Source organism: Gobio gobio (genome assembly GCF_949357685.1).
Source record: "Gobio gobio genome assembly, chromosome: 16".
NCBI classification, from domain to species: domain Eukaryota; kingdom Metazoa; phylum Chordata; class Actinopteri; order Cypriniformes; family Gobionidae; genus Gobio; species Gobio gobio.
Window position 1 is genome coordinate 204,824 of NC_137109.1, and position 27,004 is coordinate 231,827.

Genomic DNA, 27,004 nt, shown 5'->3' on the forward strand with positions numbered 1-27,004 from the left:
AAGCTCGGCAGAAGGGAGGCGATCATCTGAAGCTCCAGTCAGTGTGTGTGTGTGTGTGTGTGTGTGTGTGTGTGTGAAGCACGGGACGGACGCGTTTCACTCGAGCGTGACGGACAGCGCGACCGGACACCGACACATAACGGGTAGACATGGACGCTTTCTTTACTCTTCTTCTCTTCTTAGCGGTCAATAACATTATCATTATCATTCAATCTGAATGCGCGATTGCAGAGTTGATATGAAGCTGGTTTTATTATAATCACAGAGCCTGGTGTTTTAATGACGGCTGAATTAAACTGGGTGTAATATATGTCGATGTTTATGAATGATGGGCTTTAATAACGCGGGGTTAGTTCACACACACACACGGGTTAACACTTTACACACAGAAAAGACAAACTTACTGTAGTTACTCTTCGCCATATCTGCATTATTTACACAAACAAAAGCGTCAAAATTTGAACATTTATTTGACCATAGCAAAAGTGAATTTCTTACTTAATAGTTAAAAATCTAGAGATTTCTCATCTCTGTTTTTTGTGTTTATTTAAAATGAGTTTAAAAAAACCTGATAAAACCTGATGTTAGTTTAATCTTATAATCTTAATAAATAGTTTGATAACTATTTATTAAGCACAAATTTGGCAATATGTACATATGTATGTCATGCCAATAAAGCGATATGAACTGAAATGAAATCTATAGTAGTTTAGTGCTGATGTGACAGCAGAGACCCGAGCCGGGGTCAGGCGGGGCATGTTGTCACACTGAGCCCCTATTACAACTGTGATATTATATTCCATAACTTTATGAATTCTACTGAGAAACCATGAAATAAAGACAATGTTCAGAAGTTATTAAATATTATGATGTTTTGAACTATATACTGTATAGCTATGTTTTGAGCTGTGTTTGTTGTCAAACGTAAAAAATACCATTATTTTATTTTAAAAAGTTAATAATCGTATTTTTTTGTCCAAATATTTTAGTTTGTCTTGTATATTTTTTGATGATGTCAGGTGTCACTTTAAGCTGTCGTATGCTCACCTATGGGGCATGTTGTCACATCTCACTTCCATTCTTTCGGGGTAAATCAAGAAAAAAGTACACACTGTATTAACGAAACAAAACCACACGATTGTACTAGACGTGTGTAAGATTAATGTGGGAATAAATAAATACTCTGAACCCGAGTGGATTTACACAGACGGTCAGAAAGCGTCCGGCTGAGCTCGCTCTGCTCACTGCAGAGATCAGATTCAAAAATAATGGTTCAAATGTTATAAAACTGCAAATGTATAATGCAATGACAGCTGGGAAACGCATAAGACATTATCAGTGTTGAAGTTCAGTGTTCATTTGTAACCCTACCCTTTATTTGTACTTTATTCTCCACCCATGAGTCGTTCTTTCAGACCTGTGGGACTTTGCCTGTGGCACATTTATATCATACATAGTATCTTTCTCTCTCTCTCTCTCTGTCTCTCTGTCTCTCTCTCTCTGTCTCTGTTTTTCTGTCTCTCTGTCTCTGTTTGTCTGTCTGTCTCTCTCTCTCTGTGTGTCTGTCTCTCTCTCTCGCACTCTCTCTCGCTCTCTCTCTCTCTCTCTGTTTGTCTGTCTCTCTCTCTGTTTGTCTGTCTCTCTGTCTCTGTTTGTCTGTCTGTCTCTCTCTCTCTGTATGTCTGTCTCTCTCTCTCGCACTCTCTCTCGCTCTCTCTCTCTCTCTCTGTTTGTCTGTCTCTCTCTCTGTTTGTCTGTCTCTCTGTCTCTGTTTGTCTGTCTGTCTCTCTCTCTGTCTGTCTGTCTCTCTGTCTCTCTCTCTCTCTCTCTCTCTCTCTCTCTCTCTCTCTCTCTCTCTCTCTCCTCTCTCTCTCTTCCTTCCGGTTTGTGGGAGAGGTGTCACGGTGAGAGGGAATGTTTATGGACTTTTCTATTTTCGAAAACAATAGAGATAGAAAAAGCTAGAGTTTTATTGGTTATAGCTGAAATTCTGAAATGTGTACACTCCGAATATAGGATTGCATCGTGAAATAAACATTTCAAAAGTTAAATGATGCAATAAAACAAAATGATGATGGAAATACCTGTGTTGTAATAGGAGGCGATTGGAATTGCACACCATATGTTTTATTGGATAGGAATGGGGAAGAGCCTCACTTAAAATCTAGTAAGTTACTACTCAATATCACAAAGCATTTTAATTTAGTGGATGTGTGGAGAAGTAGAAATAAGTTGATGAAGCAGAATACCTGGATTAAGATGCTCGATTCTGTTGTGACAGGAGCAAGATTGGATAGGTTGTATATAAGTAAATCTGAAGTTATTAATACTTACCAAATGGTGTTTCAGATCATCAAATGGTGACTTTACATTATAATATTGTAAAAACTTCAAGACCTTCATTTTATTGGCATTTTAATGTAAAATTATTACAGGACAAGGATTTCTTTGAGAAGTTTTGTAGTTTTTGGGATATCTGGAGACAGAGGAAAAATAATTGTGAAAATCTGACTCAATGGTGGGAGGTTGGAAAAGTCAAGTCAAGTCAACTTTATTTATATAGCGCTTTTAACAATGCAGATTGTTTCAAATCAGCTTTACAGTGTTAAGTGTTAAAAGCACAGATTAAAGTTGTTTCTTATAATGCTACTGCTACAGTGAAGAGAAATGTGAAGATTAATTAAATGGAAAAAAGAATGATTGATGTTGAGGATTGTGGGTCAATGAATATTATTTTTTAAAAAATGGAGTTGAAGTCATTGTTGGAACAAAGAGTGAAAGGTGCACTAGTTCGAGCTAGAATATCGTCAATTAAAGAAATGGATGCTCCAACTGCTTATTATTTGGCCTTGAATGGAAAGAAGCACAAAAGAAATGTATGCTTCATCTTAAAAGAGACAATGGAACAATTACTTCAGACTCAATAGAGATGAGAAGGTTGGGCATTGATTTTTATAAAGAACTATTTGGCAATATGGACTGTTGCATCTATGGACCAGTTCTTAAAGGAACTTCTTAAATTAAGGCCTGAGGAGCAAAAGACATTGGACATGATGATTTCCTTTGATGAACTTTCACAGGCTGTGCAACAGCTTTCTACAGGAAAGTCACCTGGAGTTGATGGGTTACCAGCGGTTGTTTTAGGAGATGATGTGTATGATGTACTTTGTGAATGTTTTAAAAGAGGTTGTCTACCACAAAGCTGTCAGAGAGCTGTGTTATCACTGCTGCCAAAAAATGGAGACCTAGGGTTGTTGAAGAATTGGCGCCCAGTGTCTTTAATGTGTTTAATAAAATACTGTCCAAGTGTTTAGCCAACAGACTAAAACATTTTTTGCATATTGTGGAGGAAAGAGAAAAGACGTATTGCATTCCTGGGCGTACAATAATGGACAATTTGTTTCTTGCGAGGGATGTTAGAAACATTCTTGATGTGGGGTTTTTATCTATTGTACAAGAGAAAGCTTTTGACCGGGTAGGTCATGATTACCTGTTTACTGTGTTGAAATCTTTTGGATTTGGGGAGAATATTATTTTGTGGATAAAAATACTGTATGAAGATGCTTCAGTTATAGATAGGAGGTGGCTTGAGTTGTCCAATCCCTGTTAAAAGAGGAATCCGGCAGGGATGTCCTCTATCAGGACAACTTTATAGTTTAGCCATTGAACCCTTACTGTGTAAACTAAGAAAAGAGTTAAAAGGTTTAATGATACCAGGTGATAATTCAGGGTTAAGGTATTCTGTATCTGCGTATGCAGACGATGTAAATATTTGTATTACTGGTCAAAATTATATTCAGATACTTTGTAAAAATTTAGACTTGTATGAAAAATCTTCTTCAGCCAAGGTTAACTGGGCAAAGTGTGAAGGGTTTGTTGTGGGTTCTTGGCTTGATAAGGGACCACCTAAACTTCCTGAAGGACTGAAATGGGGAAGGGGAGGCATTAAAGTTAGCTGGAGAAGGTTGTTGCCAAGTTGTCTAAATGGAATTGGCTATAACCCGGACTATCATATCGTCACCTTCCTAAAATAATTGCCTAAGTCATTTTTTGACAAAAATGATTTTTTTGCTTAAGTCATCTCCTCATGATGCTGGCCACCTCTGGTAAAATCCTCCACATCCTCAGTTGAACAGATCATACAATTATATCCCTGTAGTATAATGGCCTATGTCAAGTGTGTGACTTAGGCCGTTTTATTTTGCCTAAGTCAAAAGGTAATTTGCTTTTCAAGCTTTTCAAGATGGCAGGTGCATCAAGAAGACCAAAAACCTACTCAACCTCTGAAGTTATTTCCATGATTCAGGGCTCACCCCCTATTGGTAACTGATGAGGTTTACTATACTATAGGCTAGACTATAAATATGGCATAGTTTTTTGTCTTTTTAGTCAGCATTTTTGTCAAGAAAAATAGCTAAGTCAATAAAGCTAGCATTAGGCTTTTAGTTAACTCTTTTAAAACAATATTTCATCTTTTTGTCTTTTTTCCACATTACATGATCTAATTAAGAAAGATTTGAATAGGCTACCGAACATCGAGAAATGATGTAATCTTTTTGGTTGTAAAATGTATTACCTGAATGAAATGAAATCGAATGTATCGTCCTGTGGAATAATTCATTCACAGACAGCATACGAAGATGTTCAACTAATAAAGATCTTCATCGCTGGCAAACAAAATAATTAATTTGCAGATTTGCTTTCACTTGACTGTACTGTAGGTCCACCGCCCCTTCACCCGACGCTTGAAGTTCTTAAAGGTCCCGTTTTTCGTGTTTTTTTGAAGCTTTGATTGTGTTTACAGTGTGCAATATAACATGTGTTCATGTTTCACGTGTAAAAAAACACAGTATTTTTCACACAATTTACTGATCTGTACACCGCTGTTTTCACTGTCCTCAAAACGGCTTGAAAGATTTCCCTGTTCTATGAAGTCCCTCCTTCAGAAACACGTAACGAGTTCTGATTGTGCCAGCGGTTCCCGTGTTGTGATTCGACAGCAGCTTAGCGCACGTTACCGGAAAGGTCACGCCTCTTACCATAACGGGGATGTATGCGCTCAATGATCTCTAAGTACAGCGTCCCTGGGAAAGCCAAACAAAGGTGATTTGACTCCGGGATGAAAATAAAAGGGTCTCGACGACATGGTGACAAACACTATACAAACGCAACACTTCCTCTTCTCCACGCGGGAGCAACAAGACCACGCCCCCTTTTTCGCGTGTTCTTGTGGGCGGAGGTTAGTCAATAAACTGTTCTACTGACGTCATTAAAGCAGGAAGTACAGGGATGTAGTCCAGACCGGCCATTCGCTGTAGGCTTTGAAAGGGAACTTCTGTTAAATAAAATATCTCGCTTGGCACTGAACTTTGAGCTTTATAATTTTACAGGTATTATTTATGCTCTAACAGCAACATTACACACTCACTAAAGTTTGAAAAATGGGATCACGAAGAACAGGACCTTTAAATCTTCCTGTTACGAGACAGAGTGTGAAACCGCTTCAGATTCAGTGCGCGCAGGAAACCAAACAAATCATTCAAACTGATTTGCGGGCTGAAATCGCACAGACATCACACAGTATGCCCGCCTTTAGACAGTTCTGCCAACTTATTTGAATTTGAACAGAATCGACACAAAAGAGTGATTCATTTGTCAATTGAACATTGCTTGTGCCCAGAAAAAAAGTATTTGAACAGAATCGACTCAAAAGAGTGATTAATTTACGAATTGAGCATCGCTCATGCCCAGACAATAAAGATACAGCACGCTTGGAATAAACTATGCATTTAACAACTTATTGTGTTAAAATAAAGTAGCGAGAGGAATGTTGCCCAACGTAAAAGTACAGTTTTTTCATTATAAATGTACTTAAAGTAATAGTACCCATATTTAAATCTACTCTTAAAGGAATAGTTCACCTTAAATGAAAATTGTGTCATTTACTCACCCTCAAGCTTTGAACACAAAGAAAGATATTTTGAAGAATGTCGGTAACCAGACAGTTGATGGGTCCCATTGACTTCCTTAGTAGGAAAAAAAAATACTATGAAAGTCATTGGGTACCATCAACTGTCTGGTTACCGACATTCTTCAAAATATCTTTCTTTGTGTTCAGCAGAAGAAAGATATTCATACAGGTTTGAAACAATTTGAGGGTGAGTAAATGATGACACAATTTTCATTTTGAGTAAAAATATTCCAAATAAATACTCAAGTAAATACTTTGTTACCATTTCAAGCTTTCCTTTTCGGGGGACTGTGTGGGAAAAACTGCCACAGAGGGTGCAGTTGCCAAAAGAGCCAATACAGTGTTTCCCCTACCATTGTTTGGGGGGGGGGGGGGGCAGCCCCATATATAGTTAATCTATATTTATATGCAGTGACATATAATTTTATGGAGACTATGCAGTGATATTTTACATTTGATTACTATTTTTGTACCTGAAAATCTAGTTAAGACCTACATGAAATTAACTTTATTTGTGCTTTTGCTCGTAATTTGATTATTTGTTCTTATTTTATTACTGACTGTCTTTAACAATAAAAAAATTATATGAGTTAGGATATTAGTTTTTAGAGTCATAACCTTATTTATGAAGCTTACATGGCTCAAAAACAATACTAGGTCTATTTTATTTTACTTATCAGTTTTTTTGTGGTGGGGCCAGTGAAAATTCTGGCAGGGCAAGTAAAAATGTGAACCCCTGAAAAAAATCCTTAGCATTGAGCCCTGAAATATACCCCCCCCCCCCCCCCCCCCCCCAAAAAAAAAACAACAACACGGATTTGCGTGTAGTAACTTTAGTGGTAAAAATGTAAAAATGCAATGGAGAAGTTGATGAACCTAAACAGGCAAAAATTAGGGGTTTTTTTTCCTAAAAGCAACAAAATCCGGAGAAACAACTCAAGCAAAGCCAACCTCTTTAGTGTTGTAAATAGTTGTATGATGTATAAATAAATGTTGTTTATATTTATTTACCAAATTAATTAATTTATTGTCTATGGCAACACCACGTATCCGTAACACTCCCGCTCCGCGACACTAGTAGTTTCGGGAGGTTGAACATTTAAAATTGCCTAAGTCACAAAGGCATGTTCAAAAATCTGCCCAAGTCATTTATTCCTGTTATGTTACATTATTGACATACATTGTTATTAGTATGTCAATAGTCATCTTCTGACATGAACTTTTTGAGTGACATTATCAATAAATATCATATATTCAATTATTGGTTCAGTTTTTTGTGTTTTCTGAGAAACCTGGAAAAATGACTTAGGCAATTATTTTAGGAAGGTGACGATATAGAGTCTTAATTACAAACAACCTGACAGCCTCTATGTTCTGGCACAGACTGAATGTACTTGAGCCACCAGAGGACAGTATTAAGGATATTCAGAGGAAATTGGTGGATTTCTTCTGGTCTGGGCCTGCACTTTATCTACCAGTGCATGAAGGAGGGCAAAGCCTAATGGATGTACCAAGCCGCATAAATGCTTTTCGACTACAAGCAGCACAGAGACTGTTGTATGAAGAGAATGCTGGGTGGATAAATGTTGCTTGTGCTCTTCTACGGAAAACATCGGGTCTATTGTAAAATAAACAGCTTTTTCTACTGTGGATTTGAAGGACTTAACCCCTTTTTATAAATCAATGATAATAGCTTGGACAAAGACATTTGATATACATAGAAACATTTTAAACCTGAGAACTGGATAATGGGAGAACCGTTGTTCCACTACCCATTAATACAAACAAATATTTTGTCCTCTAAATCTGTGGAGAGCTGTTTTGTAAAGGCTGGATTTGTCAAGTTGGGGGATCTGAGAGGTGGAGATGGCCACTGGGTAGAGATCTCTTCGCCTTCTGAGAAGAATAGTGGAGGAAGTGTGGGCTGCATCATCAGAGTAGTCCATGTGACATCAGTGGGTTAGTTAGAATTGTTTGAAGCCAGGGGCGTAAATTTCATCTAATAGTTGGGGGGGACAATAAACATGAAATTTCTCAAGAGCAATTTTTGAAGGGGACACAAATAATACAGCCAAAATCGTACTTGTAAGGATATGTGTACCAAAAAAAAACAAAAACAAAAAAAAAACATTTCGTACTTATTTGGCTTTTTGGTGTACTGAAAAATTATCTAATGTCCGTTTTTCTTTTCTCTGTCATTTTATCTGACCAACAACACAAGTGATAGTTGTTTAAATACGATTAAGGTTCACCACGCAGTCATATTATAATTATAAAATTATCTTGCGTCCTCCACATAGTATTTTATACTATGATATTTAGATATTTAGATATTCAACTGCAGCAAGCCCTCTGATCTGCCACTTATTTTCATATTGAGCAAAACCCAACACAGACCTGGCGGAGCGGGTGTGCGCATATACTTTCGGTTTAGAATTAGCGGCAATTTTTAGAATTTGGGGGCGGGTTGCTTGAATTTTGGGTTCATTAGCCTATTATTCGTAATGAAAAACACAGCAACAAAACTACAATGACACACTCCCTTAAATAGGCACTTTTACATTTCGCTTTGAAACCAAATCTTCCGCGATCATCTTGTCTGTCAGCTGTTTGCCCGTTCGGCTCGTGCTGTATTGAGCAGACACGTTCAGTTTTTAATTGTTGTGTCTGTTCTCTAACTGAACTAAATGATTTTATTACTATAAAAATTAAAACGACGGTGGCCCGGGGCCGTGCCGCGGTGGGCAAGTGATGTTGTTCACCCAAGATGGCGGCGCGAGTAGTTTGCGAGGCTCTGGGTCTCTCCAGATTCTGCAATTTTGCGGTATTTTTCCTGCTCATCTCGGGTCTGTTCGTTCAGAATAGTTGTGCCTTAACATCGTACACCCGTGGTGAGATTTTGGATATTGGTTTGCGAATTTCCGACAGTTTTATGGACAATTTTCGACTCCTTCCTGAGATCGCTAGGACACCCGAGGCTATGCACTCTACCCGGCCGGGCGGAAGTGCTCGCAGGCGGCGCCGAGATCGTAAACAAAGGCGGGGTATACGCGGAGGACTGAGAGCTAAGCTAAGGCTAAAGCTAAGGCTAACCCCACATCGGCTCTCTTTACCCAGTATTTTCCTTGCCAATGTACGGTCGCTAGTGAACAAAATGGAGGAGATTCGACTCAGCATCACACACAGCAAGAAACTTTTGAACTGTAACGTCCTAATCTTCACGGAAACCTGGCTAAACGGCGGAATACCGAACACCGCTATTGAGCTAGCGGGATGCCACACGCTCCGGGTGGATAGAACATTAGATGGCTCCGGTAAGACCAGAGGTGGTGGATTGTGCATTTACATTAACAAAGCCTGGTGCACAAACTCTGCTATTGTTGGGAGTCATTGTTCAGCTAACCTCGAGTTTCTCATGGTTAAATGTAGACCGTTTTATCTACCGTGGGAGTTCACTTCCACCATTATAACTGCAGCCTATATTCCCCCGGATGCTGATGCCAAGCTTGCTATGAAAGAACTTCATGCAGCCATCAGTAAACAACAGACTGATCACCCGGAAGCTGCTTTTATTGTTGCAGGTGACTTTAATCATTCAAATTTAAAGTCAGTGCTACCCAAGTTTCACCAGCATGTTTCCTGCCACACCAGAGGAAACAAAACCTTAGACCATGTTTACACAAACATGTTTACACAAACATGGCTGGCGCTTACGTTGCGACACCCCTCCCCCACCTGGGACAGTCAGATCACCTTTCTTTGTTCCTCATCCCCAAATATGCACCCCTCATCAACCGTGTGAAGCCATCAGTGAAGACCATCAAGGTGTGGCCTGCAGGGGTTGATTCCACACTCCAGGAAAGGTTTCTACACACAGACTGGAGTGTGTTTGCTTCTCAAGCCACCAGTGGCGCTCACACGGACATTGACTTCTACACCTCCTCTGTATTGGATCATATCAATACCACCATTGACAGTGTTACAACCCAGAAACAGATCACCACATACCCAAATCAGAAGCCATGGATATACAGGGAAGTGCGACTCCTGCTGAAGTCACGCAATACTGCCTTCAGATCAGGAGATGCACAAGCCTACAGTACGTCCAGGGCAAACCTGAAGAGGGGCATCAAAAAGGCCAAGCACTGCTACAAGCTAAAGATAGAGGGTCACTTTTCCAACTCTGACCCTTGACGCATGTGGCAGGGCATTCAGGCCATCAGTGACTACAAACCCCCCACTCCACCCCCGCAGCCACTGATGTCAACTTCCTGAACGAGCTAAATCACTTTTATGCTCGCTTTGAAAGAGACAACAGAGAAACTGCCACCAAGCTCAAACCCTCAGCTGACCCACCAATCACACTCTCCACCACAGATGTCTGCAAGTCACTGAGCCGGATCAGCGCGCACAAGGCTGCTGGACCAGACAACATCCCTGGTCGTGTTCTCAGGGCATGTGCGGAGCAGCTCGCTGAGGTTTTTACAGACATTTTCAACCTGTCTCTTGCCCAAGCAGCTGTACCTTCATGCTTTAAACGCACTTCCATTGTGCCAGTGCCAAAACACTCTAACCCGAGGTGCCCTAATGACTACCGCCCTGTAGCACTCACACCCATCGTCATGAAGTGCTTTGAGCGGCTGGTCCTGGAACACCTAAAAGACTCTCTACCATCCACATTGGACTCACACCAGTTTGCCTACCGCAGCAATAGGTGCACAGAGGATGCCGTTTCCATGGCACTGCACTCTGTGCTCACTCACCTGGACAATAAAAACACTTACGCACGCATGCTGTTTGTTGACTTCAGCTCAGCATCCCAACCAGGTTAATAGCCAAACTTGGAGACCTGGGCATCAACACTTCAATGTGTAACTGGATTTTGGACTTCCTAACTGACAGACCCCAGAATGTTCGTTCAGGATTCACCTGCTCCACATCCATCACTCTTAACACTGGTGTACCACAGGGCTGTGTGCTAAGCCCGTTTCTCTACTCCCTCTTCACCTCCGACTGCAAGCCTGTGTATGGATCTAATTCCATCGTCAAGTTTGCGGACAACACAACGGTGATTGGTCTCATCAGCAACAACGATGAGACTGCCTATAGGGAGGAGATCCAGCACCTGGCCACATGGTGCACCGAAAATAACCTGCTCCTCAACACCACCAAAACGAAGGAGCTCATCGTGGACTTCAGGAAGGAGTCAAGAGGCACACACGACACCATCCACATCAATGGAATGGCTGTTGAACGTGTCTCCAGTTTCAAGTTCCTGGGGATCCACATCTCGGCGGACATGTCGTGGACGACCAACACCTCCAGCTTGGTCAAGAAGGCTCACCAGCGCCTCTTCTTCCTGAGGACACTGAGGAAGAATCAGCTCTCCTCGGCTATCCTGGTGAACTTCTATCGCTGCGCAATAGAAAGCATCCTTACCAACTGTGTCGCAGTGTGGTATGGGAGCTGCTCTGTTGCGGAGCGCAAGGCACTGCAGCGGGTGGTGAAAACTGCCCAGCGCATCACAGGGACTCCACTGCCTGCCATCGAGCACATCCAGAGGAAACGCTGTCTGCATCGAGCTCGCAGCATCCTCAAGGACTCCTCTCACCCAGCCCACAGACTGTTTTCTCTCCTGCCCTCCGGCAGGCGTTTCAGGATCCACCGGACCAGGACCAGCAGACTAAAGAACAGTTTTTTCCCCAGAGCTGTCTCTTTACTGAACTCAAACCCCCGTTGATCCACTTCCCTCATATACTGATAACTCTCCTACCTCACATCCGCCTTCACTTTGTTATTTGCACTACCGACTGTTTATTACAGTAACAACTGTTTACTTATGCATTTTGCACTACCACACCGTAACTGGATTATGCTCATTTGCACTGCCGACTGTTATTTACAGTACCAACTGTTTACATCTGTATTTTGCACCGTACTTCTAACTGTAATATGCAATCACTTTCCACTGCACTTTTACACTTTTTTTCGGATAGCTTCTGTCCATAATTTATTGCACCACCTTAATCCACTACCATATTACTCATTTTAGCCTAACATATCATTGTATACCTCTATCTGTAAAATTCTGTTTATAGTAATAGCCATCTGTATATTATATTATATTCATAGTACATATCCACCTGTAAATTCTGTTTATAGTAATAACCATCTGTATATTATTCACTGTACATATTCACCTGTAAATTCTGTTTATAGTAATAACCATCTCTCTATTTATAGATATATTTATATATATTCAGTACATATCCATGTCCTCCACTTATGCAAATGTTGTATATCCTGCACTTGTTGCTATTGCACTTCTGGTTAGACCTAAACTGCATTTCGTTGCCTTGTACTTGTACTTGTGTAATGACAATAAAGTTGAATCTAATCTAATCTAATCTAATCTAATCTAATCTATCAGTTGTTAGTTGAGGTGAGCGGTGGATCAAACCACTGTGGGGCAAGGGGGGAGGGGGGGGAGGACTCAAAATGTTTCTAAACTTAAAACAAATTTTTTTTTTGCGTTTGTATTGTTTTACTATGTACACATTTATTTTAAGTATATATTGTTATATTATTTACAATATTCAGCATGGTTTTTAGGGGGGGACTGCCCTCAGATTGGGGGGGTCCTGTCCCCCCCCCCCCCCCGCGATTTACGCCCCTGTTTGAAGCATCGAAAATACATTTTGGTCCAAAAATAACAAAAACACTCTATAGTAAAGTGTCTGTTGTCCATCCGCGTTCACGACTTCGCAGTGACTCTTCTGATGCGTTATCTGGTGAAAAATACACTGGTTTGGTGTGTGTCTCTTTAAATGCAAATGAGCTGTGGCTCCCCGCCCCCTTTTCAGAATAGGGCAGAGCCTTTACAGCTCACTGGTTTGGATAAATGACAACAACAGCTGGACTGTGGATAAACACCAACTGTATTAAAAGTAGGCTATACTTCAATGAACATGCGCTTTATATTAAGCATTTTATAATGGTTTTCTATGGGAGAATTTTTTTTGTGATGAACAATGTTGTGTTCATAACCTGATTTAATCTGCTTGCCTATACAAAGTAGCCTATGCATTATTAACACCTTTTTAACATTAGCCTACTGTTTTCCTCGTCTTTATAACGAGGACACATAAAGCGTATAAGGCTGTTCAGTACCTGGATGGGAGACCAACTGGGAACACTAGGCTTCTGCTGGTAGAGGTGTGTGTGAGGCCAGCAGGGGGTGCTCACCCTGTGGTCTGTGTGGGTCCTAATGCCTCAGTGTAGTGATGAGGACACTATACTGTAACAAGCACCATCCTTCGGATGAGACGTTAAACCGAGGTCCTGACTCTCTGTGGTCATTAAAAATCCCAGGATGTCCGTCGATAAAGATTAGGGGTGTAACCCCGGCATTCCGGCCAAATTTGCCCATTGGCCCCCTGTCCATCATGGCCTCCCAATAAATATATATGATTGGCTTCATCACTCTCTCTCCTCTCCACCATCAGCTGGTGTGTGGTGGGCAATATGGCTGCTGTCGCATCATTAGGTGGTGCGGCTCATTGGTGGTGGTTGAGGAGATTCGCCCCTTCTATATAAAGCGCTTTGAGTGCCTAGAAAAAAGTAACAAATTATTAATTAAAATATAAGCAGAATAACACTCACGGTGCCGTTGTCTGTTTTGGCAGAATACTGCCATCTAGTGGCAGCAGGTTTTCTTAGACAGCTGTGTGTGTGTTGTGTGTGTGTGTGTGTGTGTGTGTGTGTGTGTGTGTGTGTGTGTGTGTGTGTGTGTGTGTGTGTGTGTGTGTGTGTGTGTGTGTGTGTGTGTGTGTGTGTGTGTGTGTGTGTGTGTGTGTGTGTGTGTGGATCGTGCAAGGCCAAACCGGCAAAATGAAAATCTCAAAATCCACATGAATCAAACAGGATCGACTCACAAACGAGTCAATGAATGCACACGCGTCACCGGACCCACAAATGCACATCTCACTCGTTACACGCACACATTCGGACTTACATTAATACACAATCGAAGTTTTGTATTCACAACTGTGTGCTATTTGTACAAATCGCTGCACATTCATTTAATTCTGTATTTTGCACACACAAGTTAAAAGGCATTTGTTTGTGGACAGTAAAACATGTCTGCAACATGTCTGATCAAGTTCATGGATAAGTGTTTGTGCATATGTGACCAGTCACGGAAGGTAGGGACACAAGTCGGTTCTGGAGCATTTTGAGTTATTTACAGATTCTGAAAGTGTAGTCTCCAAGCTTTCCAGTGATGTGTAACACATGGAAATCTGATAATATTTGGAGAAGTTGTGGCCATTTGAAAGTAGGCACTCCAAAAAGCTTAACAGGGAGAATTTGCCTCTAAAGATTTTGTTCTCACCTGCTGGGAGTGACAATAGGGCTCATTTACATCTCATTTAGACAAGCCACACCCCCTGTAAAGCCACGCCCCCTGTAAAGCTGCATGGTTACAATCGGACCGCATACTATTAATAATAAAGGCTAATGTGCATTGTAAATGTCAGTAATTTATCTTTTTTTGACTAAAAATGAATTAGAGGCTGAAATATGTGAGTTTGATCTTTTTATAAAACCTTTTTATTTGTTATTTGTTGGTTTTCTACATAAAACTTGGTGAATTGATTTCATTGTGTAGCATTGGGACTTTTTAACAGGATTCTGTGATAACCGTCATGATCAACTATGATAAACTAAAATCAACTATAATTATGTGTTTTTATAGTATAATATGCAAAGTACAATTTTCTATAAGAAAAAAAAAATCTCTGATTCTGTTCTTTTCTCTGACATTTAAGGGTAACATAGGCCTACAAAGGCTCTTTTAGGTCTAAAACAGTTTGGATAGTTGTTAATACAGCGTTCCTACAGCTTGATTAACTTCAAATTCAAGAACCTTTCAAGGACTTTACTTTTGGTCATATGACAGAGGTCTGATATTCTATTTGTCATATTTCTGTTTTGCATAAAACTGAAGAATATTCGGTACATCCTATACTGTATTCTAAAATGATCTGATATTAACTTTTGCATGGATTTTATTGAAAAGAGCTTAGGCTCATGTAACCAGTCTATTTTTGCAATATTTCATGGTGTGTCTGTGAAACGCTGAGGTACCGTAGTGGTTTTGTGCGCGTGAACATCATGGCAATGTACAACACAAAGTACCTCACACGGGAAACACTTAATGTAATGCATAAATGCAAGTAACAAACGTAAATCAAGCATAGTCCACGAAGTGTTGGCGAAATAACACATTATCGGACCGGAGAGAATAATATGGAATTTCTTCCAGAAAAATTCTTGCACAAAATAAATTCAAGCACTTTCAAGGACCTGTATGTATGTTTATTTTCAGTAATGTCATTGTACTCAGCCCTCTCTTTCTGCACAAGGGAAAGATGATCGTGTTGGTTCTTTACTGTTTCAGACATTGTGTTATCTGGGAGGTTTGCACTTCGTATCAGCTGCTCGTTGCTCGCTGCTCGTGTATCAGCCACCAGGGTTGCCAGGTTTTCACAACAAAACCCGCACAATTGCTACTCAAAAATAGCCCAAAACAAGCCCAATCGCGTTTCAGGGGGGCTTCTCCGGTAAAAATCACAAAATTCACATTCCCGGGGCTAAATATCACATAATTAGGGTCGCTTCAACCTGCGGACATGAAAAACAGCGGACTTGGCAACACTGAGCCACGCTTCCCTTAGAGGGCGGGACAATAACAAAAGAGAAACACGCCTCTGCTGCATGCTAGAATCTCCTAAAAACAAGGCGATTTCAACCTCAAAGTGTATGGTTTTAAACATACCAAAACTGCTATCTCAAACATGGAGAGGCTTCTTCATGATCTCAACTAACAGATTCGGCAAAAAAGCAAAAATCACCAATTTTGAAAAAAAAACGCTTCATTCTCATTTTGCTCGAAACTTGTGCTGCCGACTTGTGTCCCTGGTTGCCGTAACGGGTCACATTTATTAATCATTTGGAGTCCAAAATCATCCCATATTTGACCAATCTCATTTTCAGAACACGTTATATTTTGTGAATGTATGCAAATGGCCTTTGTGAATGAGCTGGTTAGGACTAAAGTTCCCATGGCCTCTGTATTCACAGAGATCAGCGCTGACATTACTTTTATTTTTAAGAAGTAATAAAAGTGTGCTTCTGAATTGTGAGCATTTTTTCAGGTGAAAAATAACAAGCTCTGGTCTCTGTGAATACAGTAAGAGACAATGTTAGCGTTAGCCACATTAGCACATTCAGGTTTTGCAAGTGCAGTACTGACATGTTCTGGATATGACGCTGGATCATATAGAGTTGGATTTGATCCATCTTTGAGAAGCAACTTTTGTGCGAATCCTGTGTTTACTGACCTCGTCTGCAGTCCAGTGTACAGATTCACACACACATTAATGAGTTTAGCTCAATCTTGAGCACATTCCCTTCAGAAACGGCATGAATGCACAGCCTCCTCAGTGGCTCAGATGCCGGGAGTTTATTATTAAACAGAGCAGTTATAATGTTTAAACAGATGAAGCATCTAATCTTCTGTTGCCATGGCGCTAGAACTGGTACACCATTGTCGCTTGCAAAAAACAAAATGGCGGCACCGTGGGTGGAAATGTGCAGATTAAGGGGCGGTAATATTATAATAGAGCCCTTTCCTACGTCACCAGGGGAGCGAAATCTGAGCGGCTCTTTTTTCACAGGCTTACCAAAACACAGTTACTGGGCTGTATATATATATATATATATAAATAGCTGTAAGAGTCCACAGATATATTAAACTACAGATGGTATAGATTCCTACATCCTGGAATATAAAGGAAGCTCTTTCCAGCGAGACAATCATTCATCTAATGACCAGCCTGGGTAACTTTATAATGGTTTTAGTTCGTAATTGTCCGTGCGTGATGGAAACATTGTGGATCAATAATTGTGTGTTTTTGTTTATTGATTAATGGTTATTAGTAGTTTAACCTCATCTCGTTTGGCCAAACTACAGGCAACACATTAATCAACATCTGCCCTCTATAAACGCGTCTGTACAGTAATACTAAAGATGTGTTTTAATCACATATTATGTCTATTTGGACACAGGCACAACATAAACTTAATGTGATGCATATCTGTGTAGACTCGTTGTGTAGTACTAAACAAATGAATTTAAATACACAATCATCAGGTTTATATATTTATCATCACTAAATCCAAATGTTTATTTATGAGACATGCATTAAATATAGCTTGGTCCACAGTTATTAGCCATATTTAAACAAAATCCACACGCTTGTTTTTTGTCACAGGGTATTTTGGTGTTGGTTCATGTTTCATGTTTTCAGTTTGTCATGTTCACAATCATGTTTTGTCTTGTCAATCACTTCCTGGTCTTGTCATGTGATTCCCATGCCCTCATGTGATCTAGTGTCGTGTTCTGTCATTAGTTCATTGTGTAATCACTGTTCACAGGTGTCACTTGTCTTGTCATTAGTCTGTGTGTATTTAAGCCCTCATGTTTGCCATGTGTCATTGTCTGTTATTGAATGTGTAATTAAATGAGTTTGTGGTCAGGTCAGGTCAGGTCAGGTCAGGTCAGGTCAGGTCAGGTCAGGTCAGGTCAGGTCAGGTCTTTACCAAGTCTTTGTTTTGATTTATGTTAAGATTTAAGTTATAATAAATCTGCACTTGGGTTCAGCAACTTGCCTTCCAGTGGACTTTCGTTACAGTTTTCCACAATTAACAGATTTATGCTGATTCTAGTAATCTGAAAATATTGTTATTTAAGTGAAATCATTCTTTCAGAATTTGGAATGGATGCAAATACTTAATAATATACTATGCTTTATTAATTTGGTTTATGTGTGAAATGTGAATGCAGACTCTAAATTGCAATGACCATGAGATAGAACAATATGCTTTGAGTCATTGTGAGGTCACAGTCAAACTGCCCTGGTCTAAAACATTGTTTAAAGTGCAAATTAACCAATAATAAATCAATTATTTTTCCCTATGTTCAATTATGTTGAGAAGTTTCATATAGTAAAGTACAATATCATTGAAATATGCAAATTGCGCAGAAGAAGGCAGTATTTCCTGGCATCAGTCCATCCGGCTGTGTGACCGTCACGGTTGGGCTGTGTTTGAGTTGGACTTTGTGTTTAGTTTCGCATCGTTTCCTGTGTTCATTTATGGGTTGCCCTGGTTTTTTAATATCCGTCTTTAATTCATCCCCTCGCTGACGGATGTGGAAGCTCGTTTCTGCCACTGGATAAAAAATAAAAAGCTAATAGTGCAAAATAACTCCCATTAAAACATGTAACTGGTCATTGTGTGGTCCCTGTCGAGTTCCTGCAGTGGAAGTTTTGTGTTGGTGTGCTAAATTCAGTAAGTTTGTTTTCTCTTTGTCTTTAAACCTGCCAAGAGATTATAGATGAACATCAGCATTTGGGCTTTTTACATATCGACTTGTGAGCCACAAAACCAGTCATAAGGGTCCATTTTTGGAAATTGAGATGTTAGGGTTAGGGTTGAGAGGATACATCATCTGAAAGATGAATATGTTAGATTTCCATTGATGTGTGGTTTGATAGGACAATATTTGGCAGAGATACATCTACTTAAATTTGTTTTTCTAAAAGTTGGGTTGAAAATGGACACATCCAGCAATTGGGTTGTTTTAACCCAGCGGTTGGGTTAAATGTTTACTTAAAACAACCCAGTTTCTGGGGATTGTTGGGTTGTTTTAACCCAGCAATTTTTTAGAGTGAGGGTGCAAAAAAATTTAAATATTGAGAAAATCTCCTTTAAGGTTGTCCGAATGAAGTCCTAAGCAATGCATATTACTACTAATAATACATGTTTGATATATTTACGATAGGACATTTACTAAATATCTTCATGAACATGATCTTAATATTCTGATGATTTTTGGCACAACAGAAAAATTGATAATTTTGACCCACACGATGTGTTGTTGGCTATTGGCTGAATTGGGACACAGCTTACGTGTGGCAGGCCTCATTTAATATATTTGAATAGAAATTCCTCCCTGGGCCGTGATTGGTCCGGATGATATTCTGGGCTGCGTTCAGCCCCAACCAAACGAGCTTTAAACGGAAACGGCGGTGCGTTGAACACCCTGTTCTGATGACGCAACTATGGCAGCTGAGAAGGCCAATCTTTGTGTTGTTTTTGAAGAATTTTCAGAGCCTGATGAAATCTATATAAATATACTATAAAACTTTACGTGGACCCGTTGTGCGCGCTGTCTCTAACACCGTGTGGTTTATACACGGTTTGAGCTTGAACGTCTCTTTTGAAAGCAGACAGGTCTGAAGCTCAGGATTGCTCAGAGATGCACAGGAACAGTCTAAGAGAAGCTCACATTGAATGAAAGTGACTAGCAAAGTTAGGCTATACTTAGATTTAGAGGCCTGAAAATATTTGAAATAAAGGTTTTACCAAGTTCTAATTTAAGTTTGAGGGTGAATCTCACAACTGTATTTTCCACAAACTTTTTTTTAAGGTAAATTTGCATGTCCTTCCTTAAAGGACAGTTTGGACACTTAAAAAGGACACCTGATGATATATAGAGTCCTGATTCAGAAATACTGTAGGGCTCAAGTTCAGCCCATTCAGCTGGAATCAGGGCCTTACAATGGAGAAAATACATTATTACATAAAACTGGACAGAAACCAATAATAATATCTATCTAAAACACTATGTCCTCTGCAGCCATGTCACCATATTGTTTTTCCAGGGGTGATGTTTTCATGTGTGCAGGCTGATTTCAGTCATGCCCCATCATGCATTGCTCCAAATGTATGACACAATGTATTACACATCTTACTCTGAGCGTAACAGCAGGCCTGTGTAACCTGCTTGTGTCAAGGCTTCCTTTCTCATCCACTTCCATTTATTTCAGCTGAACAAGAACTGCAAACTGTTGATTCTTATCACATCTTTCGGTTTATTATCATAGTCATAAACACACAGGATGTTGTTATTCTTTCTGTTGTTTACTTACAGCAGCGAATGGAAGTGTTCACACACTCACAGAAAGCAGCTTACATCTGTGCTGAAATATAAGGTGAATACAGAGTTATGTCGAGGACATTGATCAAATTACTCTAGATTATAAGACTGTTTGCTCATCAGAGACCATCTCCTTTGCTCCTGCTTGTTGGGGGATTTTCACATGATGTACGTTTGACTTGTATTGGTCAATATTCACTGTCACATGTTCTGTTGGGGGGTACTATGCCCCCGCATTTACTTTCAGTGGAGAGGATTGAGCGTCTGAGGCTTCAGTTTGTGTTTTGGCTTGATGAAGAGATACCCGTCTGCGGCGATGCGTGCTGCTGTAGCGCTGTCATATCTGGCTATTACATGACATATAGTCTCTCATGTGTTTATTTTTAACATTGCTGGGAGGAGTGAAATATACATACCGGTATGTGGTTATCAACAAACAGATGCATTTACACCTGTCCAGTTTCATCTGGAAGTGGGTTGAGCGATCGGATTTAAATGTGTTTTGGACGGCATTTACACCTGGTCTATTAACGATCGGATTGCGATCCCATCAGAGAAAACACATGACCAGGTGTAAACAGCATAGGTTAACTGATATTTCCAACATCTCAAAAATCAAAACGGGTCAAATTGATTGCAACAGTACATAAGGGTTAAATAAAGGTTAAAGAGATTCTTGATTTTATTGTATTTTACAAGATGTCCCAGGTTTTCTGTATTTGGGGTTGTTCTGACCAACACAAACAAACAATGTTTATTTCATTTGTATGTTTGTTCTGTCGTATTTTTTTGCAGTGTTGGGCAAGCTACTCGTAAGTTAAAGTACACTCTAAAAAATGCTGGGTTAAAAACAACCCAAGTTGGGTTGAAAATGGACAAACCCAGCAACTGGGTTGTTTTAAGCAAACATTTAACCCAACCGCTGGGTTATAACAACCCATTTACTGGGTTAAAACAACCCAATTGCTGGGTTTGTCCATTTTCAACCCAACTTGGGTTGTTTTTAACCCAGCATTTTTTAGAGTGTAGTTAAGTTACATTCAAGCTACCCTTCTGAAAATTGCACGTTACTATCAAAAAGTAGCTAGCTATATTGAAAATATATTTTTTACAATGACATTGTTACAATAATAATTGGTAATGAAGAATGTTATAATATTTGGGGTTTTAAGCTACATAATGGAGTGCAATTATGATTTCAAAGAGTAGGTGACTTCAGGTTTATTGGGACACTTTTTCCTAGTCATTTCAAAAATGTTCTGAATCATTTGATTTTGTAAACTATCCGATACACACAATACTCAAATATAGCCTATATCTCAAACTGGCTGTCAAAGTGCAAAATGGCTACATATTCAGTGCAAGAACAAAATGTATGCAACTTAAATGAAGTCCTCAGGAGTCAGGATTAGTCAAACGCAGGTTAAACTCACAGCACATGCAGTGATGGAGCGCAGCATCTGAACAGAACCGCTCTGAGACGCTGCTCGCGTGAACAGTGCGCTTTGCTTGCCTATTTATTTAAAGCTTTCTATACACATATTTCTCATGTCTGAGGCAAGTAGCCTATACACTGAGTTTCGGTTCATTAATGAGACGCGCTCCAGTTCATGTGCAATGCAAGTGATCGCGCCGGCGCCTCCATGTCAAGATTATTGTCTGCTATAGCCTATTTGCTTCTTAAATTCAGGCAATTGGCTGATTAAACATTGATTAAAATTAAGATACAATTCATACAAAACGAAATTCACTTTAAAGAAAGGCTTTCTACAAAACAAAACTCAATGAAGTGGTCAAAATCATGTCTGACCCACTCCATATTGCGCATCTTTGCACTTTTCATAATCAATTTAAATATTAAATATTATAATGTTATTTTAACATTTCAACATAAATATGAAACAAAAATACATTGTGTAATGGCTAAAACAAGTATAGTAGGCTACAGTACAGATAAATGTCATGTCTGAGCGGGGTTTGAGCGAGCGTTGTTTGACCGGTGAGCGATTGAGTGGAGCTCTGGCATGGAGCGGATTATTGAGCCGAGCGTCACACCGCATCGCTCATTACAGGCTCGTTCTCGTCAGAACCCAAAACAGAGGGTAGCTTTTGGTCGCGCTACACCACTACTTGCTGGATAAAGTAGTTAGCCACTGGAAAAGCTACTGTTTTAAAAATAACTGGCGACTGAAACATGTAGTTAAAGTAGTCGCTACTGCCCAACACTGTTTATTTGTGTTATTGCTCATAATTTGATCTTATTTAATTACTGACTAATAAAATAAAGGTGACTTGACTGACCGTTTACTTGTCTTCAACAATATTTGAAATGTACATTAGGCTAGGAGTTGTTAGTGTCATAACATTATTTATTAAGCACACGTGAGTCAAAAGCAACGTAAATAAATGCTAGGTTATTTTTGTGCACTTTTAAAGCACTGCCAGTAGAAAAACTCTTTAGTGTTGATTCATCTAAATGTAATATTTATATTTGAACACTTTCTTTCTTTCTGATTTCAGACACCAGTGCAAGAATGGCTGAAACAAACACAACGTTTAACATCAGCGCGTGTCCATCCATTGATGAATTCCGTAACCAAGTCTATTCCACCGCATACTCCATCATCACCGTCTTTGGGCTGATGGGCAATGGCTTTGCGCTGTACGTGCTGCTGCGCACCTACCGCCAGACCTCGGCCTTCCACATCTACATGCTGAACCTGGCCGTGTCGGACCTGCTGTGTGTCAGCACTCTGCCCCTAAGGGTGCTCTACTACATCAACAAAGGCCACTGGAACCTGGGGGACTTCCTCTGCCGCCTGAGCTCCTACGCGCTGTACGTCAACCTCTACTGCAGCGTCTTCTTCATGATGGCCATGAGCTTCACCCGCTTCCTGGCCATCGTGTTCCCTGTGCAGAACCTGAGGCTTGCCACTGAGAGGAGGTCGTGGGTCATTTGCGTGGGCATTTGGGTCTTCATTTGCACCACCAGCTCACCCTTCCTCTTCTCTGGCCAGCATACGGATCCAAAGACAAACAAAACCAAGTGTTTCGAACCACCAGACACGTCGGGCAGCCTGGAGAAGCTAGTCGTGCTGAATTACTTTTCCCTGGTGGTGGGTTTTATAATTCCCTTCCTGGTTATCCTGCTGTGTTACGCAGGCATCTTGCGCACTCTGCTGAGGAACAGTAACGGTGTGAACAAGCAGCGGGTCACGCGTAACAAGGCCATTCGGATGATCGTTGTGGTGATGCTGGCTTTCTTGGTCAGTTTCATGCCCTATCATATACAGCGCACGCTGCACCTCCACTTCAAGACCCGCACCGCTGGCCACTCCTGCGATCAGGTCATCTACATGCAGAAGTCTGTGGTCATCACCCTCTGCCTGGCGGCTGCCAACTCGTGCTTTGACCCGATGCTCTACTTCTTCTCTGGAGAGAACTTTCGCCACCGCCTGTCCACCTTCCGCCGGGCTTCTGGAAACTTCTCTCAGGCGCACAGAGGCCGCCACGCTCTCCGAAGCTCCCCGCCGGCGGAGGAGAGCGAGCTGCAGTGCTGCAACGGCTCGGAAAAACTCGGCTAGACGGACTGAAAATGAAGAAGCAGAACCACATATTCTCCAATATGCTTATTGTCCAGTATAGTATTAATGATAATTAGAGATTCCTATGTACTACATTCCAGTATTAAGACTGAAACTGCTCTGTGCATGACTTAGATTAATATGCATTTCAAGAATATATTTGCAGTAAAACATATACATGGGATATAACATTTCATAATACTGATAACTGAACCCCAGTAAGAGGTCATTGAATGTGTTTTGGGATTCATTATTTAACCATTTAAAAGAACACTTAATATATAAACAGAGTGCACTCTGCATTCAGTGTGTATTGATTGTGAAATATACGTTTCCACCGCAGGAACTTTCCCCAGGAACGAAGGGCTTTCGACCGCAAAATGAAGCTCTGGGTTAAATGTAGAAAGTCCCTGCTCACGAGGTAGTACTTTTTCAAAGTTCAGGACCACTGAACACACTGATTGGTTCCCGCAGCATTTTATTTCAACCACCATTTTAAAAGCCTTTAGTGGTGCATGCAGTAAGAGGTGTTTGCTATTCGAGTCAACAATGAAGGACTTACATGCGGAGGACGAAATCCAGCGGGAACTAGAAAGGGCGCAGTCCTGCCAGTCTAATCTTCACAGCACTTTAGACCGATGGAAAAGCACACAGCATCTGGGGAAAAGGTTCCTGGGAAAAACTGTTCCGGGTAGTTTCGGTGGAAACTGGGCTTGTGACAGCGTTTTAGGATATTTAGGATATTTCAATATGAATGTACATTTTATTGTTAATAATGTATTTTGAAAATAAATGTAGGACCTTAGAACAAATCAGGCTGAGATGACATCAAAACTGTGCAGAAAAAGAGCAAGGAGCAGAATTCACCCCTCCAGAGACCCAGTCGGCCTGAGCTAACTAGTCATCTAACATTGTTAACTTTAGGCGGTTAACCCAAGATAACTGGGCCTGAAGGTGACACATGTAAGACAGTGTGATCAGGGGCGCCATGAAGAGTTTAAGGGGGTATCCCCTTCTTCCAGAAGATGAATGTGTTTTTTCTTTTGAAGTTTAATAAGAAATTGTTAACATTTATATAGTTTCAAGTAATTTCAACATTTCAAAATGTCCCCCCTCCACCCCTAAAACGAGATGTTAACCCATTGACGAGTACTATCACACCGGTGTGATTACTGTTCCGTGCGTCTCTGATATTCAAACGTGCATTTCATAATCACATCTATTCACTATTCACATTAGGGATGTCACAAGTACCGATACTGACATTTAAAAAATGTGGTGATACCAAAAAAAAAACTTTATCGATTTTAAATTCTAATTCCACAAGATGCCTTTGGAAGATGCAATAATCCTCTCAATTAAAGGCTAATTTGATGAAGTGTCTTATTCATATCAGATACACATTCAGTATGAAACAATAAAGATTACTCTATTCTTCTCCCAGTTCATAGGCCACTTTTATGTATTTCAGGAAAAAGTGAATTCCTCTGAATTCATCGCGTCATATCAACATGTTCATTATAAAGGCGTTTAAACGACGAAACACATTCACTTACACATATTTGACAGTCGGATTATATCATACAATTCATGATATAGTAAACAAGTTTGGGAATATTTTGACTAAAAAGGGAAAAACTAAATTATCGCGATGCGTATCTGTCTGTTTCGCTGCATGTGCGTCGCAAGAAATAAAACGTTCTAAATATTAATGTTCTAAAATAAAAATAAAAACTCACATTGTCATCTCTAATACTTTGTTTAGCATACTCTGATTTGTAAAGACCCAATTCGTAAGGGAAACTTTTTTCCATCCTTTTAACATCCCTACTTTTTATTTATGTTTTGTTTGGCTTATGTGCTCCTGACAGGTGCTTCTTTCCATCCGTCGTGTTCTCTTTTTGCTACAATATCATTAGTGTTTGTGTATGTAAGAAGAAATCACACACACAAAACATCCAGAGTGGTGATTAGGGGCCGCTGGCATCCAGGGCCCTTATGCCTGGCATACTCTGTCCAAACCCCAACCCCCCGGGCCCCTGATCCCCCACACAAGAGCATGTGATGTTTGATATCTGTGTGATTGGTAATTCATTTGCCGAATGTTAACATTAATTCTGGGTGAAGCATCATATTCTGAAGGATAACTGAAGTAAAATTATAGATCTGTAATATAAGGTCATGTAGACAGTACAGATGCGGTATATTCCAGTTCATCCACAGTTAATCTGAAGTACAAAGATGAACAAGTTGAGTACATGTGTGTTTATTTTGGTGTTTGGCTCAGGTCATGCGATCTCGTGATGTTAGCGATCGGTGAGAGTCGGACACTTCCCGCATTGTTTCTGTACTTTACCACAGATGGTTTAAAGTTGATGTGATCGTCTCAGTGATGTGGAGTCAGCCCTGTCTCACGTCAGACACACCTAATGGTCATACCTGTCAACACTGGGAGTCTCCCGTGTTTCACACCCATCTCCTGCCCCCCTCTTCGTTATATGAATAATCACAGCAATATATTATTCGAAGGTTGTCCAGTTGCTAGATCTTGTATGAAACGCATCACACAATCGACACATCGTACAAACTTCATTACCCAAATGTTGACAGGTGTGCCAATGGGTCATGGTCCTGTTTTCTTGTTCAGTAGTTCTGTATTGTCATTGGCTGATTTTGTCATGTGATTACCCATTGTCCTGTATTTAAGCCATGTTGGTCGTGTATTGAAGTGTGTTTGGCTGTTCCATGTGCCAATGGCACAAGTTTATGTTTCGGGTTTAGTTCATGTTTCATGTTTTTGGATCATCTCAAATGTAAATAAACGGCACTTGGGCGTCTACGCCATCGTCCTCGTCTGCTCCTTTGCCAGCCTCAGAATATACGAGCAGCCTCCGTCCTGGCCATCCCTCCACAGAGGCTGACCCAGTGGACCTGATGCCTGATCCAGAGACTCTATGCCTGTTCGCGGAGCAGCTCCGTGTTTACTGTCATTAACATATAAAAGAGCGCCAGTCAATTCCCCAAAGCCTTCCCTGCTTAGAACCTGATGTGGTGCTCACGGCTCGCCGCAGATGTGCCCGAAATTTTATCTGTGCGACCGCAAAAAATACGTGGGAGCATTTGAGCGAGTGTTAATAATTGTTGAGGTGCGACCTGTTTTCATTTCCCTTCAAAACGTTGGCTAATAACTGCACAGTTCTGTCACATAACCAATCAAACTTATCACCACTCTTAACTTTAAACAGACTTTAGGTCAGCCACTCGTTCTCTGCGCTCCGTTGTCATGTGACAGGGGATAACTATAACTAGCACAACAAGTAAACAGCTGAAGAAAGAAGGGGCAAGAGAAAGAGAATTTTACTTTACGACCGGACAAATATCCTG

At 40.4% G+C, this 27,004-nt stretch overlaps 1 protein-coding gene across 1 annotated transcript; it reads left to right on the plus strand.

Moving 5' to 3' along the window:
• On the plus strand, positions 1 to 26,458 carry cysltr1 (cysteinyl leukotriene receptor 1). Its single transcript, XM_079839918.1, has 2 exons — positions 1 to 143; positions 22,557 to 26,458. Exon 2 carries the CDS (start codon positions 22,571 to 22,573, stop codon positions 23,618 to 23,620), a length of 1,050 nt encoding a protein of 349 aa, XP_079696044.1. The 5' UTR covers positions 1 to 143; positions 22,557 to 22,570; the 3' UTR covers positions 23,621 to 26,458.
• Positions 26,459 to 27,004: the final 546 nt, after the last annotated feature.

Excerpts from the sequence above, each read along its gene's own strand:
- cysltr1 (XM_079839918.1), top strand. The coding sequence starts at position 22,571 with ATGGCTGAAACAAACACAACGTTTAACATCAGCGCGTGTCCATCCATT.